Source organism: Budorcas taxicolor, chromosome 11 (assembly GCF_023091745.1).
Source record: "Budorcas taxicolor isolate Tak-1 chromosome 11, Takin1.1, whole genome shotgun sequence".
Taxonomy (NCBI): Eukaryota; Metazoa; Chordata; class Mammalia; order Artiodactyla; family Bovidae; genus Budorcas; species Budorcas taxicolor.
In genome coordinates, this window is record NC_068920.1 from 64,155,409 (window position 1) to 64,172,582 (window position 17,174).

General features: G+C 42.7%; 1 protein-coding gene across 2 annotated transcripts; it reads left to right on the plus strand.

The window, feature by feature from the left end:
• Positions 1 to 10,410: 10,410 nt before the first annotated feature.
• LIPT1 (lipoyltransferase 1) lies at positions 10,411 to 13,561 on the plus strand. Of its 2 annotated transcripts, none has more exons than XM_052649202.1 (2): positions 10,411 to 10,493; positions 12,386 to 13,561. In XM_052649202.1, the coding sequence occupies exons 1-2, from the start codon at positions 10,411 to 10,413 to the stop codon at positions 13,506 to 13,508; spliced, it is 1,206 nt and encodes a 401-aa protein (XP_052505162.1). In that variant the 3' UTR covers positions 13,509 to 13,561. The 2 variants fall into 2 exon arrangements, with proteins under 2 accessions (XP_052505162.1, XP_052505163.1); XM_052649203.1 differs by lacking the exon at positions 10,411 to 10,493 and adding an exon at positions 10,625 to 10,950.
• The last annotated feature ends 3,613 nt before the right edge of the window (positions 13,562 to 17,174 follow it).

The window sequence follows — 17,174 nt, forward strand, 5'->3', positions numbered from 1 at the left end:
CCCTCTCGCAACACCTACCATCTTACTTGGGTTTCTCTTACCTTAGTCGTGGGTAGCTCTATACAGTCAGCAAAAACAAGACTGGGAGCTGACTGTGGCTCAGATCATGAACTCCTTATTGCCAAATTTAGACTTAAATTGAAGAAAGTAGGGAAAACCACTAGACCATTCAGGAATGACCTAAATCAAATAACTTATGATTATACAATGGAAGTGAGAAATAGATTTAAGGGAATAGATATGATAGACAGAGTGCCTGATAAACTATGGATGGAGGTTTGTGACATTGTATAGAAGACAGGGATCAAGACCATCCCCATGGAAAAGAAATGCAAAAAAGCAAAATGGCTGTCTGGGGAGGCCTTACATATAGCTGTGAAAAGAAGAGAAGCAAAAAGCAAAAGAGAAAAGGAAAGATATAAGCATCTGAATGCAGAGTTCCAAAGAATAGCAAGAAGAGATAAGAAAGCCTTCCTCAGCAATCAATGCAAAGAAATAGAGGAAAACAACAGAATGGGAAAGACGACATCTCTTCAAGAAAATTAGAGGACCCAAGGGAACATTTCATGTAAAGATGGGCTCGATAAAGGACAGAAATGGTATGGACCTAACAGAAGCAGAAGATATTAAGAGGTGGCAAAAATACACAGAAGAACTGTACAAAAAAGGTCTTCACGACCAAGATAATCACGTTGGTATGATCACTCACCTAGCACCAGACATCCTGGAGTGTGAAGTCAACTGGGCCTTAGAAAGCATCACTACGAACAAAGCTAGTGGAGGTGATGGCATTCCAGTGGAGCTATTTCAAATTCTAAAAGATGATGCTGTGAAAGTGCTGCACTCAATATGCCAGCAAATTGGGAAAACTCAGCAGTGGCCACAGGACTGGAAAAGGTCAGTTTTCATTCCAATCCCAAAGGAAGGCAATGCCAAAGAATTCTCAAACTGTCGCACAATTGCACTCATCTCACAAGCTAGTAAAGTAATGCTCAAAATTCTCCAAGCCAGGCTTTAGCAATACGTGAACTTCCAGATGTTCAAGCTGGTTTTAGAAAAGGCAGAGGAACCAGAGATCAAATTGCCAACATCTGCTGGATCATCGAAAAAGCAAGAGAGTTCCAGAAAAACATCTATTTCTGCTTTATTGACTATGCCAAAGCCTTTGACTGTGTGGATCACAATAAACTGTGGAAAATTCTGAGAGAGATGGGAATACGAGACCACCTGACCTACCTCCTGAGAAACCTGTATGCAGGTCAGGAAGCAACAGTTAGAACTGGACATGTAACAACAGACAGGTTCCAAATAGGAAAAGGAGTACATCAAGGCTGTATATTGTCATCTTGCTTATTTAACTTATATGCAGAGGACATCATGAGAAATGCTGGGCTGGAAGAAGCACAAGCTGGAATCAAGATTGCCGGGAGAAATATCAATAACCTCAGATATGCAGATGACACCACCCTTATGGCAGAAAGTGAAGAGGAACTAAAGAGCCTCTTGATGGAAGTGAAAGAGGAGAGTGAAAAAGTTGGCTTAAAGCTCAACATTCAGAAAACTAAGATCATGGCATCTGGTCCCATCACTTCATGGGAAATATATAGGGAAACAGTGGAAACAGTGTCAGACTTTATTTTCTGGGGCTCCAAAATCACTGCAGATGGTGACTGCAGCCATGAAATTAAAAGACGCTTACTCCTTGCAAGGAAAGTTATGACCAAGTTAGACAGCATATTCAAAAGCAGAGACATTACTTTGCCAACAAAGGTCTGTCTAGTCAAGGCTATGGTTTTTCCAGTAGTCATGTATGGATGTGAGAGTTGGACTGTGAAGAAAGCTGAATGCTGAAGAATTGCTGCTTCTGAACTGTGGTGTTGGAGAAGACTCTTGAGAGTCCCTTGGACTGCAAGGAGGTTTGACCAGTCCATTCTAAAGGAGATCAATCCTGGGTGTTCATTGGAAGGACTGATGCTGAAGCTGGAACTCCAATACTTTGGCCACCTCATGCGAAGAGTTGACTCATTGGAAAAGACTCTGATGCTGGGAGGGATTGGGGGCAGGAGGAGAAGGGGACAACAGAGGATGAGACAGCTGGATGGCATCACTGACTCAATGGACATGAGTTTGATTAAATTCCGGGAGTTGCTGATGGACAGAAAGGCCTGGCGTGCTGAGATTCATGGGGTCGCAAAGAGTCAGACATGATTGAGCGAATGAACTGAGTGAATGTTTAACATATTCCACTTTTCTTTTATAACCCAAGGGTTCTGAACTCTAATATTGGCTTTATCTCCCTGTCTTTTCCACAGATGAAATAGATAGACTAGGTTTTTATAGCTGTTCTCTGATGATCTTGATATAGTATTCGCCTGTCCATTTCAAATGTAATCTCATATTTGAAGAGACAAACTATACTTGTTTTTGCCAAGTGAGTACCCATTTTTTTGCCCACAGTGTATTATTGATAGACATAAACCAATTTTGTGTTAGAACAAATTTCATAAAAATGCATTTAATATGTGCCATATGTTTTTCCCATCTCTGCTTTGATTTTTTATCATTATTTGTGCCAGTACATTTTCTCATTTTGTTGCATATCATAACTTTGTAAGTATAGCTAGATACTAACAAATTAAATCATGTCCGAGTTGTTTTAGATAAAAGCAGAAGTCGCAGGAGATACATTTTCTGTGAAATATAATTGTACCTAACTGATAAAATAAGTTACTAGAAGCATGAGCTCTCAAAGACCATCCTAAAATGTTATTTTAGGGAAAACAAAGTATTCTCATTTCCTCTTAAGATACTAAGATTATTGTGAATAAAATGTTCTCATGATCTATCTAGCATTAATTGAAAAGAATAGAGAAAAATGCACAAACCTCAAAACTTTCTGATGATGTTGAAGGCTTGTGGGGTGAAGGTGATCAATATCACAGGAGATAGGAAGGTGCCTCTTCTAGGGAAAAAAGTTGAAGAGTTTGAGGATTTACATACGCTACCTTTGTTTTCCTTGTAGTCGCTAAGTCGTGTCCTACTCTTTGAGTCCTATGGACTGTGGCCCGCCAGGCTCCTCTGTCCGTGAGTTTTCCCATGCAGGAATACTGGAGTGGGTTGCCATTTCCTCCTCCAGGGGATCTTCCCATCCCAGGGATCAAACCCATGTCTTCTGTATTAGCAGGTGGATTCTTTACTGCTGAGCCATCAGGGAAATCCCAGTGGGATTGTTTCTACTAACCTATTTTTTCCTCCTAGTTATGAGTCACATTCTGCTGCTTCTTTTCATGCCTGGTAAGTTCATGGGGTCACAAGGAGTCAGACACGACTTAGCGACCAAACAACAAGTTTTTATTGAGCTTTCCAGGTGGCTCAGAGTGAAGAATCTGCCTGCCAGTGCAAGAGATGCAGGAGACAAGGGTTACATCCCTGGGTCAGGAAGATCCCCTAGAAGAGGGCATGGCAACCCACTCCAGTATTTGTGCTTGAAGAATCCCATGGACAGAGGAGACTGGCAGGCTACAGTCCACTGTCCAAAAATCAGACACAACTTAGCAACTGAGCACACACAAATTTTTCTTGGCTGCCAGATGTTGCAGATTTGACATTGTTGGTGCTGGAGGTTTTGGTTTTCCTCTAAATATGTGTAGGTTTTATTCTGAAATGCAGTGAGTTTACTTGAAAACAATTAAATCCTTTAGAACTGCCCTGTTGAAGATAGTAACCACTAGCTTCATGTGGCCATTTGAATTTATGTTATTAAAATGAAATAAAATTTTAAATTTAGTCCCTCATTTGTGCTTTGTACATTTCAAATTCCGACATCTAGCTTTCATTGGTGGTTCAGTAAAATTCTCACCTGCCAACATCCACATGTGACTAGTGGCCACTATACTAGACAACACATAAAGGATATTTCTATCACTATAGAAAGTCCTATTGGACAGACCTGCTTTAGAAGCTTAAGCTTTATTAGGTCCCAAGTGGTCTTTGCTGCTGCTAAGTCACTTCAGTCGTGTCCGACTCTGTGCGACCCCATAGACGGCAGCCGCCAGCCTCCGCCGTCCCTGGGATTCTCCAGGCAAGAACACTGGAGTGGGTTGCCATTTCCTTCTCCAATGCATGAAAGTGAAAAGTGAAAGTGAAGTTGCCCGGTCGTGTCTGACTCTTAGCGATCCCATGGACTGCAGCCTACCAGGCTCCTCTGTCCATGGGATTTTCCAGGCAAAAGTACTGGAGTGGGGTGCCATTGCCATCTCTGAAAGTGGTCTTTATTTAGGGCTAATTTGACTCCATTATTGAGGCAATACCTCAGTGGACCCCCCCCCCCGCTCCTTTTACAACCTTTTTAAGCTCTTTCCTTTACATTGCATGACCATCTCTCTTCAGTTGGGCATTCATAATAAAAAGTACTGTATCTTTCTTGGAGGCTTTTCTCATTTACTTTTTTGTATTATGGTAGAATACACATGACAAAATGTAGCATCTTGGCCATTCTTAGGTGTATAGTTCAGTGTATTAAATACATTCGTAATGCTGTGCTGTCATCACCACCATTCATCTCCAGAACTCTCTTCATCTTGTAAAATTGAAACGCTCTACCCCTTAAACAACTCCCCATGGCAACCACTATTCTACTTTCTGTTTCTTTGATTCGATATCTAGATGCTTCACATAAGTGGAGTCAAACAGCATTTGCCTTTTTGTTGACTGAATTATTTCATCTAGAATAATCTGCTCAAGATTCATCATACTTTAGCATATTGCAGAATTTCTTCCTTTTTTAATGCTGAGTATCTTACCACATATATATATACACACACACACATATATATATACCATATCTTGCTTACCCATGATCTATCAATGGACACTTGAGTTGCTTCCACTTTTTAGCTATTTTGAATAATGCTGTGTTGAACATGGGGGTACAAATACTTCTTAAAGGCCCAGAAGTTGGTTTGCCAGATCATATGGTAATTCTGTTTCTAATTTTTTGAGGAACTGTCAAACTTTTCCACAGCAGCTGTACCAATTGTACATTCCTACCATTAGTGCATAAAGACTGAAATTTCTCCACATCCTCAACAACACTTGTTATTTTCTTTTTTATTTTAAATAGTAACCTAATAGGTATGAGGCAGTATCTAACTGGTAATTGTGATTTGCATTTCCCTAATTATTAGTGATGGTGAACATCTTTTCATGTTATCATTGGCCATTTTGGCCATTCATCTATCGTCCTGGAGAAATGTCTATTTTAGTCCTTTGCTCAGCTTTGAGTTGGGTTATTTTGTTGTTGCTGAGTTTTAGTCCTCTATATAGTCTGGGTTTTAGTCTTTTATCATATATATGATTTGCAAATATTTTCTCCCATTGATTTGCCCTTCTACTCTCTTAAGTGTTTTATTAACACACAAAATTTGTAAATTTTCATAAGATCCATTGTTCAGCATCTTTAATTTTTTTCAGCAGAGTGTTTTGCCTTCAGTAATAATTTCTTTAATCCAATAATAATAAATTAAAAGTTCTTTGTAACAAGAATGATAGGGCTAAGTAGAGAAGTTCTGTAATTTTTCTGCCAGGAGATAAAACAGAGCATCTGGTGAATTCCTTAAAAAAAAAAAAAAAAAAGTCTCAGAGAACCTATAGAGCCTGCAAACCTCCCACAAAGAAAACGGAAACACTGAGGGACAGAAGGCGATTTTACTGTGTATTTTTGGCAGCGTCACCATGACATTCCATTACAACAAACATTGCCTGAAGTTAGTTGAAATTCCCATTGTATTCACTTGTTACAGTTTTTCCCTCAAGCAATCAAGGAAGAAACCTGTCCACTGATTTAAGAGGTGCCAGCAATCTTATTCAGCTGTCCCAGTGGGGTTTTCCCTAAGTAAATCCGCTACTCAGGTTTCTGCTTTGCATATGGATTCAAAAGTGGGTGATCAATTAATGCAAAGGACAGAGAAAAGCAAATTGGAGCCCGTGACTCAGTTATTTCAAAACACCAAGAAAATAAGATTAGAAGACACAAATCAAGAAGCCTTTACAAGGAGCAAAGACACTGGCACAGGATATCTTTCAGAGAAAGCCTTGGGTCCAGTGATGTGTGTTAAAGAAAGTGATGGGATAGAAATGACAGATGTTGAATGAAGTTATTTTGTATGTTACTAAAGAATCCAAAAATGGCTTTTGACTAAGAAGGCCTGATGAATGAGAGCCTTACCTTATTAGGAAAACCTAACAAAATGAAGGAAGATGATCACTTATTTTTTACTGTTTATGAATCAATGTAGATTGCAGCTTTTGATGATACATATTCAAAAAAAGTTGCTTTAGAGAAGAAACGTTCCAAAATTCAATTTCAAGATTTCTCTCATATTACTCTCTATCCTTGTCAAAAATCAGAGGTTTTCTCTAAGGGTATTTAAATGTCACCAAAACATTTTAATTCTAGTGTATTTCTCTAACAAGTGATCAAAACTCAAAAAACAGTGCCCAGTTTAATATCAGTATTTCCCATTATTTCTGGTGTATTGCTTTTATATGTTGGATTTCCAGCTGGAGATTTTGCTTTAGAGTACTTTATCTTCCTGCATTTTTGCATTTCTGTTCTGTTAAAAATCACTGGTAGCTAAACAGGCATTTCACATTTCACATCATCCTTTTAAACTTTTTTTTTTAACCCACACAGAATTCATTTCAGAGTTCACAAAACAGTTTTTCTAAATGTAATAATTTATCTTGCAGATGTTACCATTTTATGCCACCAATATTTAATATAAGAAAACAGCCTAGTTGTTTAAAAAACTATATATATGTTTTTATATAAATATATATGTATATAAACATATATACATATTTATGTGTAATACTGCTGTTTCAAACTTTCATGCATTGGAGAAGGCAATGGCAACCCACTCCAGTACTCTTGCCTGGAAAATCCCATGGACGGAGGAGCCTGGTAGGCTACAGTCCATGGGGTCGCTAAGAGTCGGACTCGACTGAGCAACTTCACTTTCACTTTTCACTTTCATGCATTGGAGAAGGAAATGGCAACCCACTCCAGTGTTCTTGCCTAGAGAATCCCAGGGATGGCGGAGCCTGGTGGGCTGCCGTCTGTGGGGTCACACACAGTCGGCCACAACTGAAGTGACTTAGCAGCAGCAGCAGTTGTTTCAAACTACTAGACGTTTCAGTAAGGATGACAAACATATATATATATGTTTATATATACATATACATTGGAGAAGGAAATGGCAATCCACTCCAGTACTATTGCCTGGAAAATCCCATGGACAGAGGAGCCTGGTAGGCTACAGTCCATGGGGTCGAAAAGAGTCGGACACAACTGAGCGACTTCACTTTCACTATACATAAATGTTTATATATACATTTATTGTCCCAAATAATGTTAGCTGAAATTAAAAACCACTTGTGTCTGGACAGATAGTGACCTGTAAATATTTCTACTATGTATGTTTTGAACATTTTCCTATACTTTAATATTTAATGGTGATCTCTAATGTCCAGTTGAGTAATATCCTTAATATTGATAAAGGAAAAAGGCATACTAAAGAGGAAAAGTAATCTTTTAGGGGAAAAAATATTCTGTTAATCAGAGAAAAACTAAACAGATGTTTTTGTAGTTTAAAACCATTGAAAAGGATGTAAGCCAATAAGATGACACTCTTTATCATTTATAGAACATAATTCTTTGGGAGACACAAAAATACACAAATCATTTGTTCACCTAACCTGCCACTGTGCTTGGTGCTTGGGATAGAATTGTGAATAAAACAGCAACTGCCTTCTTTGGTGGGATTCCCTGGTGACTCAGATGGTATTGAATCCACCTGCCAATGCAGGAATTGCAGGTTCGATCCCTGAGTCATGAACATCCCCTGGAGGAGGAAATGGAAACCTACTCCAGTATTCTTGCCTGAAGAATTCCATGGACAGAGGAGCCTGATGGGCTACAGTCCATAGGGTTGCAAAGAGTTGGACATGAATGAATGACTGAAACAATAATAACCTTTGTAATGCTGTCTACCAGGAGAACATCAGACTAATTATATAAGATACAAATTGTGATGTGTCATGAAGAAAAAGTTAAACAGTCAAACTGACAGGAGACATAACATACACTTGATTTTTATTGTTTTAAACTTGATTTTTAACTGTGGGAGCTAGGAAAGATTCTCTGAAGAGGTGACATTTACAGTTTTTGCAAGGACACGATTGTCCAAGTGAGATGATGGCCAAGGGGACAGAGTTTAGGTGAAGTTTGGCAGGACATCATGATGGTCTGAAAGTGGAGGAAAGAAAGGGTTTCTAGTTTAAAAAAAAAAATGGCTAGATGCTTGAAGGTTCTCTAGGAGAAAGAGTGAGCTGAGGAGCACGGGTTTTGGACATACCAGTTTCCAAGGCAGGCAGTTCTATGTGTACAGAATGAAAAATACCAATTTGAAAGTTGTATACAGAGTGGTGTCTAAAGTTATGGGAATGAATGAGGTTGCTTAGGGTGAATGTAGAGTGTGAGATAAAGCAACTACAACATTCAGAAGCTGGCCAGTGCTGGGGGAGCTCGCAGAGGGGATGGAAGAGTTGACAGGCTGGTGGAAAACCAAGACAGGATAATGTCAAGACTGCCCACCAGTCTTTAAGGTGGGGGCAGCCAACTGAAAGGGTAAATGCAGACTGAAAGTTCACTGGATCTAGCAACATGAATTGAGAAGATCATGGGTTGAGAAGATCCCCTAGAGAAGGAAATGGTAACCTACCCCAGTATTCTTGCCTGGGAAATCCCAGGAACAGAGAAGCCTGGTGGGATAGTCTATAAGGTTCCAAAGAGTTGGACATGACTTAGCAACTAAACAACAACAATATAAGCAAAGGGCAACACAATTGTGTGGCTATCTTTAATGATAACTAGGAAAACTTCTACTGGAACTAACTTTGCACAGAATCCATTCCCACCTGCATAATCCAAGAAAGACTAATTACTCAGACTAACTTCAATCAAAGGGGTAACATAAATGAGGAGCCATTGTGTCTTTATTGTAGCTTTAAATGAAGCCCTGGTCGGGGTATCTGCACCACCTAACTGTGAATTCTGGATGATTCTCACTCCAAAATTCAAGTCTCGATGGTTTCTATTCGAAGGAGAGACTGATGATTTCTGTCCAAGACTGAAAAAGGACGGCAAATTCTTTGGGCTCCTCTCATCAAGAGGAGGGGTCCATTACTCCACCTCTTAACTCTGGGTTGTCCTCGCTGGTGCTTTGGCCAACAGAATGTGGCCGACATACTATATCGAAGGCTATGCCTGAATGGAAGTGCACCAGCAGCCAGCAAGCACCAGCTGCCGAGGATGTGAATAAGACGTGTGAATAAGGGTGTGGAGCTCTCGGCTCAGCCAACCTGTGCCGAATGCTCACTGAAGCCACCCAAGCAAGCCTTGCCCATATAAATGTTCAGTTCAGTTCAGTCGCTCAGTCGTGTCCTTGCAACCCCATGAATCGCAGCACGCCAGGCCTCCCTGTCCATCACCAACTCCCGGAGTTTACTCAAACTCACGTCCATCCAGTCGGTGATGCCATCCAGCCATCTCATCGTCTTGTCGTCCCCTTCTCCTCCTGCCCCTAATCCCTCCCAGCATCAGAGTCTTTTCCAATGAGTCAACTCTTCGCATGATAGAAATAATAAATCGTCGCGTTAAGCCACTGGCGTTTGAGGCAGTTTAATGCCGCTATAGTTACCTAGAACTTTACCTGCTGGGGGAATTCCCCATCTGGCTAAGCCCCACAAGGATGTTCTTGCCAACTGCATTGAGGGATATCCTGAATGGGGACGTTCATGGCCCTCGGTGTGTTTGTTTTCCGGCTCTCTCCTTCCTACCTGTTACCATCTCTGTATTGGGAATAGTGGCGTTTATTCCTTTAAATGCCATTTGTCTTTTAAAACGGATTTTAGTTTCGTCCCCTTCCAACTGGAGTTGCTTGCCTGCCCTTTGGACTATGAGACGCGCAAAGCTCAGCACGATGCTTGGATAAATGTTCATTGAAGAGCATGCGACCCGACTACTCTGGGTACCTGGCCGGCCCCCTCCAGCCTGACTCGGCCCCGCGCCTACCTGCGTCCTGCTGACACCCCCTCCACCCCCTGGGCCGGCTCTGGGCTGTCCCGCGGGGAGCCTCCATCTGGCCTGGGGCTCTAGGACTTTCGATACTACTATAATGACTGCTATTATTAGAAAGGGAGTGGCGTCCCTGTTTCCGATGAGGCTTGGCGTCAAGGAGGGGGCACCGCAGGATTTCCCCCTCCCACCGGAAACTCTCAGCCACGCCCCCTCCCGCCGCTTCCGGTGCTCCGCCCCACGCTGGCCTGGGCGGCTGGCAGAGCGGCCGCATGCGCGGCTGGCTGGTCTTCGGGTCGCACGCGTACCTCGCACACGGTCCTGCGCGCGGCGTGGGCGCGACCGGAAGTAGCAGGTGTGTGAAGCCGGAGGCGCGGCGGGTGCAGGATGGCAGCGTGGGCCCCGGGCACTGGCAGCGGTCGGGCACCTCCGATCCCGGGGTGCAGCAGGCCCCGCGGTGTCCGCTTAGAGTTTGGGAGGACTTGGCTCTGCGGTTAGGACCGGTTTATCCTCAACACAGGAGTGTCCCAAGTTAGGCATGTTGCGTGCCAGCCCTTGGCGCGCCCTTCGAGAGCCAAAAAGCCGAAATCAGACAGGCACACGGCCGTCCGGAGACTCTGGATAAGTTAAGTGCTAAGAGATGGGATCGTGTCAGCACAGCCACAGATTTCAGTGGAGCTGCAAGACTGGTAGTGGAACTCCGTGGGGAGAGTCCCCAAGGCCCTCTTACTGCTGGAGAACTCTCTGTTTGCCTGGAATATGCTACTCCCTTCAACGTGGTAGAAAGCATCAGATGTGGAGACTCAGTTCAGGTATCCCTTCCTCTGTTAAACCTCTCCTAACCGTTCTAGAGTGTACATTGGTTCCGCTTTCTGTAGTATCAAGGTATAGCAAGAGTGATGAAAATATGAAGACTCTACTATAGAAATTATTCCTCCAGGATGTAACTACAAAATAATTTGGCCTAGTTATGGATTTTAGTACCCCAGTCCATCCCAGGCCTTTAACCTAGAAGAAAATTATAACCATTCTAAGGAATGGAATTAAATGATTTCTTTACAATCATAGCTAATCAGAATACTTCATTATTATAGCCAGTATTTTCACTCTTTTCATCAGCACTCCTAACAAATAATGTGTGGAGTGTCGAAACATAATAAAATTGTTCATAACCTCTCCACATAACCTTCCTACTCTGACCTCTCCTCTGACCTCAGAAGGATCCATCCTAATTTAATATTGATCAAAATAAAACAGACTGCCAGTAAATCATGTATCTCACAGTCAAATAGAAATTACATTTCAAGTATTATAAGGACATAAATCTTTCTACACTGATGTTCATTGTTGATAACACAGAACTAGAAACAACCTAAACTTACAAACTAAGAGATTGGTTGAGTAAAAGGTAGTGGTATTTGACAATGAAATATTACACATTAAGACTGATGTAAAAGTTGGTTTAACACTGAATTAAATAACAGTTTGGTTACACTTCTGGTGGGGAAGTGTGTGTGGATTTACACATGCACAGAAAAACGGAGAAGGCAATGGCACCCCACTCCAGTACTCTTCCCTGGAAAATCCCATGGATGGAGGAGCCTGGTGGGCTGCAGTCCATGGGGTCGCTAAGAGCTGGACACGACTGAGCGACTTCCCCTTCACTTTTCACTTTCATGCATTGGAGAAGGAAATGGCAACCCACTCCAGTGTTCTTGCCTGGAGAATCCCAGGGACAAGGGAACCTGGTGGGCTGCTGTCTATGGGGTCGCACAGAGTCGGACACGACTGAAGCGACTTAGCAGCAGCAGCAGCAGCAGCGCAGAAAAAAATGGACACACACCAACATGTTAGTTGTAATTATCTCCCAGTGGTGGTATTATGGATTTTTTTTTCTTGCCTGTCTGTATTTTCTCATTTTTCTCAATGAATGTGTATTACCTGTGAATTAAAAATAATGTTTTGGCTTTGAAGTATATTACATAATTATTTTCAGCTTTATTATTTGAATAATCTCTGCCCTTATTCCACTTCAGCTAAAACAGTTCGAGGTTTGTATGATTTATTTCCTTTGAGTACTCCGTTGGAGAAGTTTTATTAAAGACTAATGGTAAAGCCAAAAGGCAAGAAAAGGGACTACACTGGATACTTAGATAAGTTTGGATCAAATAACCAAGAAGCGATAGCTACAAAGTAGAATTTAATTTTCTTTTTCTCGATCATTAATTTGTCTTCCATTTTTGACAGCATGCTAATCCCATTTTCCATGAAGAATTGCTTCCAGTTACTTTGTAATTTCAAGGTCCCAGCAGCTGGCTTTAAAAACACAGTTAAAAGTGGACTCATTTTACAGTCGATTTCCAATGACGTTTACCACAATCTGGCTGTGGAAGACTGGATCCACGACCATATGAATTTAGAAGGTAAGCCAGTCCTTTTCTTGTGGAGGAATTCTCCCACTGTGGTAATTGGTCGGCATCAGAACCCTTGGCAGGAATGTAACCTGAATCTGATGAGAGAAGAAGGTGTGAAACTGGCTCGGAGGAGAAGTGGAGGAGGCACAGTCTACCATGATATGGGTAACATCAACTTGACTTTTTTTACAACCAAGAAAAAGTATGATAGGATGGAGAATCTAAAATTAGTTGTGAGAGCCCTGAAGGCTGTCCAGCCACACCTGGACGTGCAGGCTACTGAAAGATTTGACCTTTTGCTTGACGGACAGTTTAAAATCTCAGGAACAGCTTCCAAGATTGGCCGCAATGCAGCTTATCACCATTGCACTTTGCTGTGCAGCACTGACGGGACCTTCTTATCATCTTTGCTGAAGAGCCCTTACCAAGGGATCAGGAGCAATGCCACTGCCAGCACACCTGCCTTAGTGAAAAACCTTATGGAAAAAGATCCCACTCTGACCTGTGAAGTAGTGATAAACGCTGTTGCCACAGAGTATGCTGCTTCTCATCAAATCGATAACCACATTCACCTAATAAACCCAACAGACGAGACAGTGTTTCCTGGAATAAACAGCAAAGCCAGAGAACTACAGACCTGGGAATGGATATATGGCAAAACTCCGAAGTTCAGTGTGGATACTTCCTTCACTGTGTTACATGAACAGTCACACTTGGAAATTAAAGTATTCATAGACGTCAAGAATGGGAGAATTGAAGTCTGTAATATTGAAGCACCTGATCATTGGTTGCCGCTGGAAATATGCGACCAGTTAAATGCAAGTCTTATTGGTAATAAGTTTTGCCCAATTGAAACGACAGTGCTAACAAGTATATTACATAGAACATATCCAGGGGATGATGAACTACACAGTAAATGGAATATTCTGTGTGAAAAAATTAAGGGAATAATGTGATTCCAGGTAAATTTCTTAATGTTGACGGTTTTGATGAGAAAATTAAAATGTGACAGTGCATTGTTTTTTCAGATTTTATTCTTGGCTGTGAATGGGCTTTCTCTCGTTGCAACGCGTGGGCTTCTCATTGTTACAGAGCTCAGGCTCTAGCCTCGAAGGCATCGGTAGTTGTGACTCGCAGGCTGTAGAGCACAGGCTCAGTAGTTACAGCACACAGGCCTAGTCACCCTGGGGCGCGTGAAGTCTTCCCGGACCAAGGATCAACCCTGTGTCCCCTGCATTGGCAGGTGGATTCTTAACCTCTGGACCACCAGGGGAATCCCTGTCTGTCTTCATTGCTTTTAATACTGAGCTGGCTAAAGGGTTCATTCAGGATTTTCCATAAGATGTTAATGCAAAAACCAGAACAAACTTTTTGGCCAACCCTGTATTTCACTGCATTTGTATTTCAGCTCTTTCTTTTGTTACCATCTTGGGGTTGGATACCATATTGAACACTCTGACCTCACCGTTCTTTTTCTTTCCACTAGGGAATATAACCCTGGCTTCTTGATACTATAAATTTCTCCCTTTTAATTACATTTCCTTATCCTTTAATTCTCTCCCACTAAACCAAGCTTACTGCACTTTTCTAAGCCAATGACTTTTCTCCAGTCTTTTCTAAGCCAGTAACTTTTCTCCAGTCTCTTGCTTCGTCTCCATTTCTTACCAGCATTCTCACATTTCTCTTGACCTATCATAGCCACTTTTTTCTTTCAACAATTGATTTTCTACTCCTATAACTAGATGGTGGGCAATGCTAGAAGAAAATTCACAGAATCATGTGTCTTCTCAGGTGGCGCTAGTGGTAAGGAATCCGCCTACAATGCAGGAGATGAAAGAGACATGAGTTTGTCCCCTGGGTGGAGAACATCACCTGGAGTAGGAAATGGCAACCTGCTCCAGTATTCTTGTGTGGAAAATTCCATGGACAGAGGAGCCTCGCAGGCTACAGTCCATGGGGTTGCAAAGAGTCGGACACAACTGAGCTCACACACGCGCATGTTCACACACAGATTCGCCCAATTTCCTATTTATAGTTTTTCACTTGTTTTTGTTCTGTAGGTATCAGATTCAACTCACCTCTCTTGACTGCCTCTCACATTCACCAGAGGCCTTACTCCTAACGGCTCCCACTCTTCGTAAGCTGAGAATTCTGCTACACTTAATCTGGTCACAAACCTTCATTTATAATTTGTGGGTAAAGGCTTTCAGAAATGAGCTCCTTCAGCTGCTTGTTTTCTACTTCAACTTTTCTCATTTCATTCAATCTCAGAAAAAGAAATACCTTCTCTTCCTTAAAGCTGAGCCCCCTACTTGTACTGTGGATTTTTCTTCTCCAGCTTTTTTAAAAAAAATACTTAAGCTGCATGTGGTGTTAGTTGCATCACTGAGATCTGTTGCAGAGCAGATTCTCTAATTGTGGCTCTGGGGCTTAGTTGCTCCATGCATGTGAGCTTTACTTCCCCGACCAGGAATTAAACCCATGTCCTCTGTATCTCAAGGCAGATTTTCTACCACTGGACCACCAGGGAGGTCTGTTTGTGTTTTGTACTATCAATTATTTATCTCCTTTATCTTGCATAAGTCTGTCTCAACTTTTACTGAATCATTAGTACTCTTGCCTGGGAAATCCTATGGGCGGAGGAGCCTGGTAGGCTTCAGTCCATGGGATCACTAAGAGTCGGACATGACTCTTTTCAGTTTCATGCATTGGAGAAGGAAATGGCAACCCATTCCCCTGTTCTTGCCTGGAGAATCCCAGGGACGGGGGAACCTGGTGGGCTGCCCCGTATGGGGTCGCACAGTCGGACACGACTGAAGCAACTTAGCAGCAGCAACAGCAGCCTTAGTGAATGGACATGTGAATGTCTCCCCCTTCTCAAAGACTGCTGCTCAAGGGTTTACTGTTTCTTTCCATTGCGTGGTTGCCAAACTGCTTCAAAGAGTAGCACTCCTGCCAACCGTTTAATGTCTCTCTAGTTCATTCACATGCTGATTCCTACAGTAGTTCCTGTCTACCGAGTGCCTACTCTGCGCCAGGTACTTTGTTAGTTGTTGGATGTTCCTGGTAAAAGAGACATGGTCACCGACCTTCAGTTCATTTCAGTTCAGTTTGGCCACTCAGTCATGTCCAACTCTGTGACCCCATGAACCGTAGCACGCCAGGCCTCCCTGTCCAAAACCAACTCCTGGAGCCCACCGAAACTCATGTCCATTGAGTCAGTGATGGCATCCAACCATCTCATCCTCTGTCGTCCCCTTCTCCTGCCCTCAACCTTTCCCAGCATCAGGGTCTTTTCAAATGAGTCAGCTCTTTGCATCAGGTGGCCAAAGTATTGGAGTTTCAGCTTCAACATCAGACCTTCCAAAGAACACACAGGACTGATCTCCTTTAGAATGGACTCCTTTTGAATGGACTGGTGGGATCTCCCTGCAGTCCAAGGAGGCAATGGCACCCCACTCCAGTACTCTTGCCTGGAAAATCTCATGGATGGAGGAGCCTGGTGGGCTGCAGTCCATGGGGTCGCGAAGAGTCGGACACGACTGAGCGACTTCACTTTCACTTTCATGCATCGGAGAAGGAAATGGCAACCCACTCCAGTGTTCTTGCCTTGAGAATCCCAGGGATGGGGGAGCCTAGTGGGCTGCCGTCTATGGGGTCACACAGAGTCGGACACGACTGAAGCGACTCAGCAGCAGCAGCAGCACAGACAGAACTTATTTCTTTGAAGACCTTATTTCCAAATATGGTTACATTCCAAGGTACCAGGGGTTGGGATTTAAACATGTAAATTTCTAAAGGTTATGTGTGTGCACAATCAACCCTTAACAGGGCTTTCAGGGTCCCCCACAACCCCAGACTACTCTGCCCAACTCTGTTCCTATGACCTCTACCTGGTTTTGTCCCTCCACACTATTCACTCTTGATTTGAAATCTTCAAGCTTTTCCAGATGTGATGTTCAGAAGGGCACTCTGCAACACCAGGACTTCTTTTTCCCTCTACAGACTTTGGCTTAGCTTATTCTTCAAGCTTCTGGTCTTCCCACTGCCTCTAGCAGTATCCCCTCTCCCAGCTGATCCCCATGGGACCTAGTCTGTCCCCAACCAGTCAACTGGCATCTCGATGGATAGGCTTTCCCAGGACAATTGATGCTAAGCTGCAGAGCTTTACAGATGTTCCAGTCAAGGTTAAGTGAGCTGCAAAATGCATCTGGTATTACTAAAAGGTTTGATTTGCCTTTATAAGGAGTTAAATAATAGAGGATAACTGAATTTAGGTAAATATCTGCTGCTGCTAAGTCGCTTCAGTCGTGTCCGACTCTGTGCAACCCCATAGACGGCAGCCCACCAGGCTCCCCGTCCCTGGGATTCTCCAGGCAAGAACACTGGAGTGGGTTGCCATTTCCTTCTCCAATGTATGAAAGTGAAAAGTGAAAGGGAAGTTGCTCAGTCGTGTCTGACTCTTCGCGACCCTATGGACTGCAGCCTACCAGGCTCCTCCGTCCATGGGATTTTCCAGGCAAGAGTACTGGAGTGGGGTGCCATTGCCTTCAAAGACACATAATTGTAGGGACTTCCTGGATGGTCCAGTGGCTAAGGTCTTGATTCATTCATCAACATCC

Bases quoted from the DNA above. Each gene is read 5' to 3' on its own strand.
- LIPT1 (XM_052649202.1), top strand. From the start codon at position 10,411: ATGCGCGGCTGGCTGGTCTTCGGGTCGCACGCGTACCTCGCACACGGT. The intron at 10,494-12,385 runs GTGTGTGAAGCC...CATTTTTGACAG, and splicing joins GGCGCGACCGGAAGTAGCAG to CATGCTAATCCCATTTTCCA.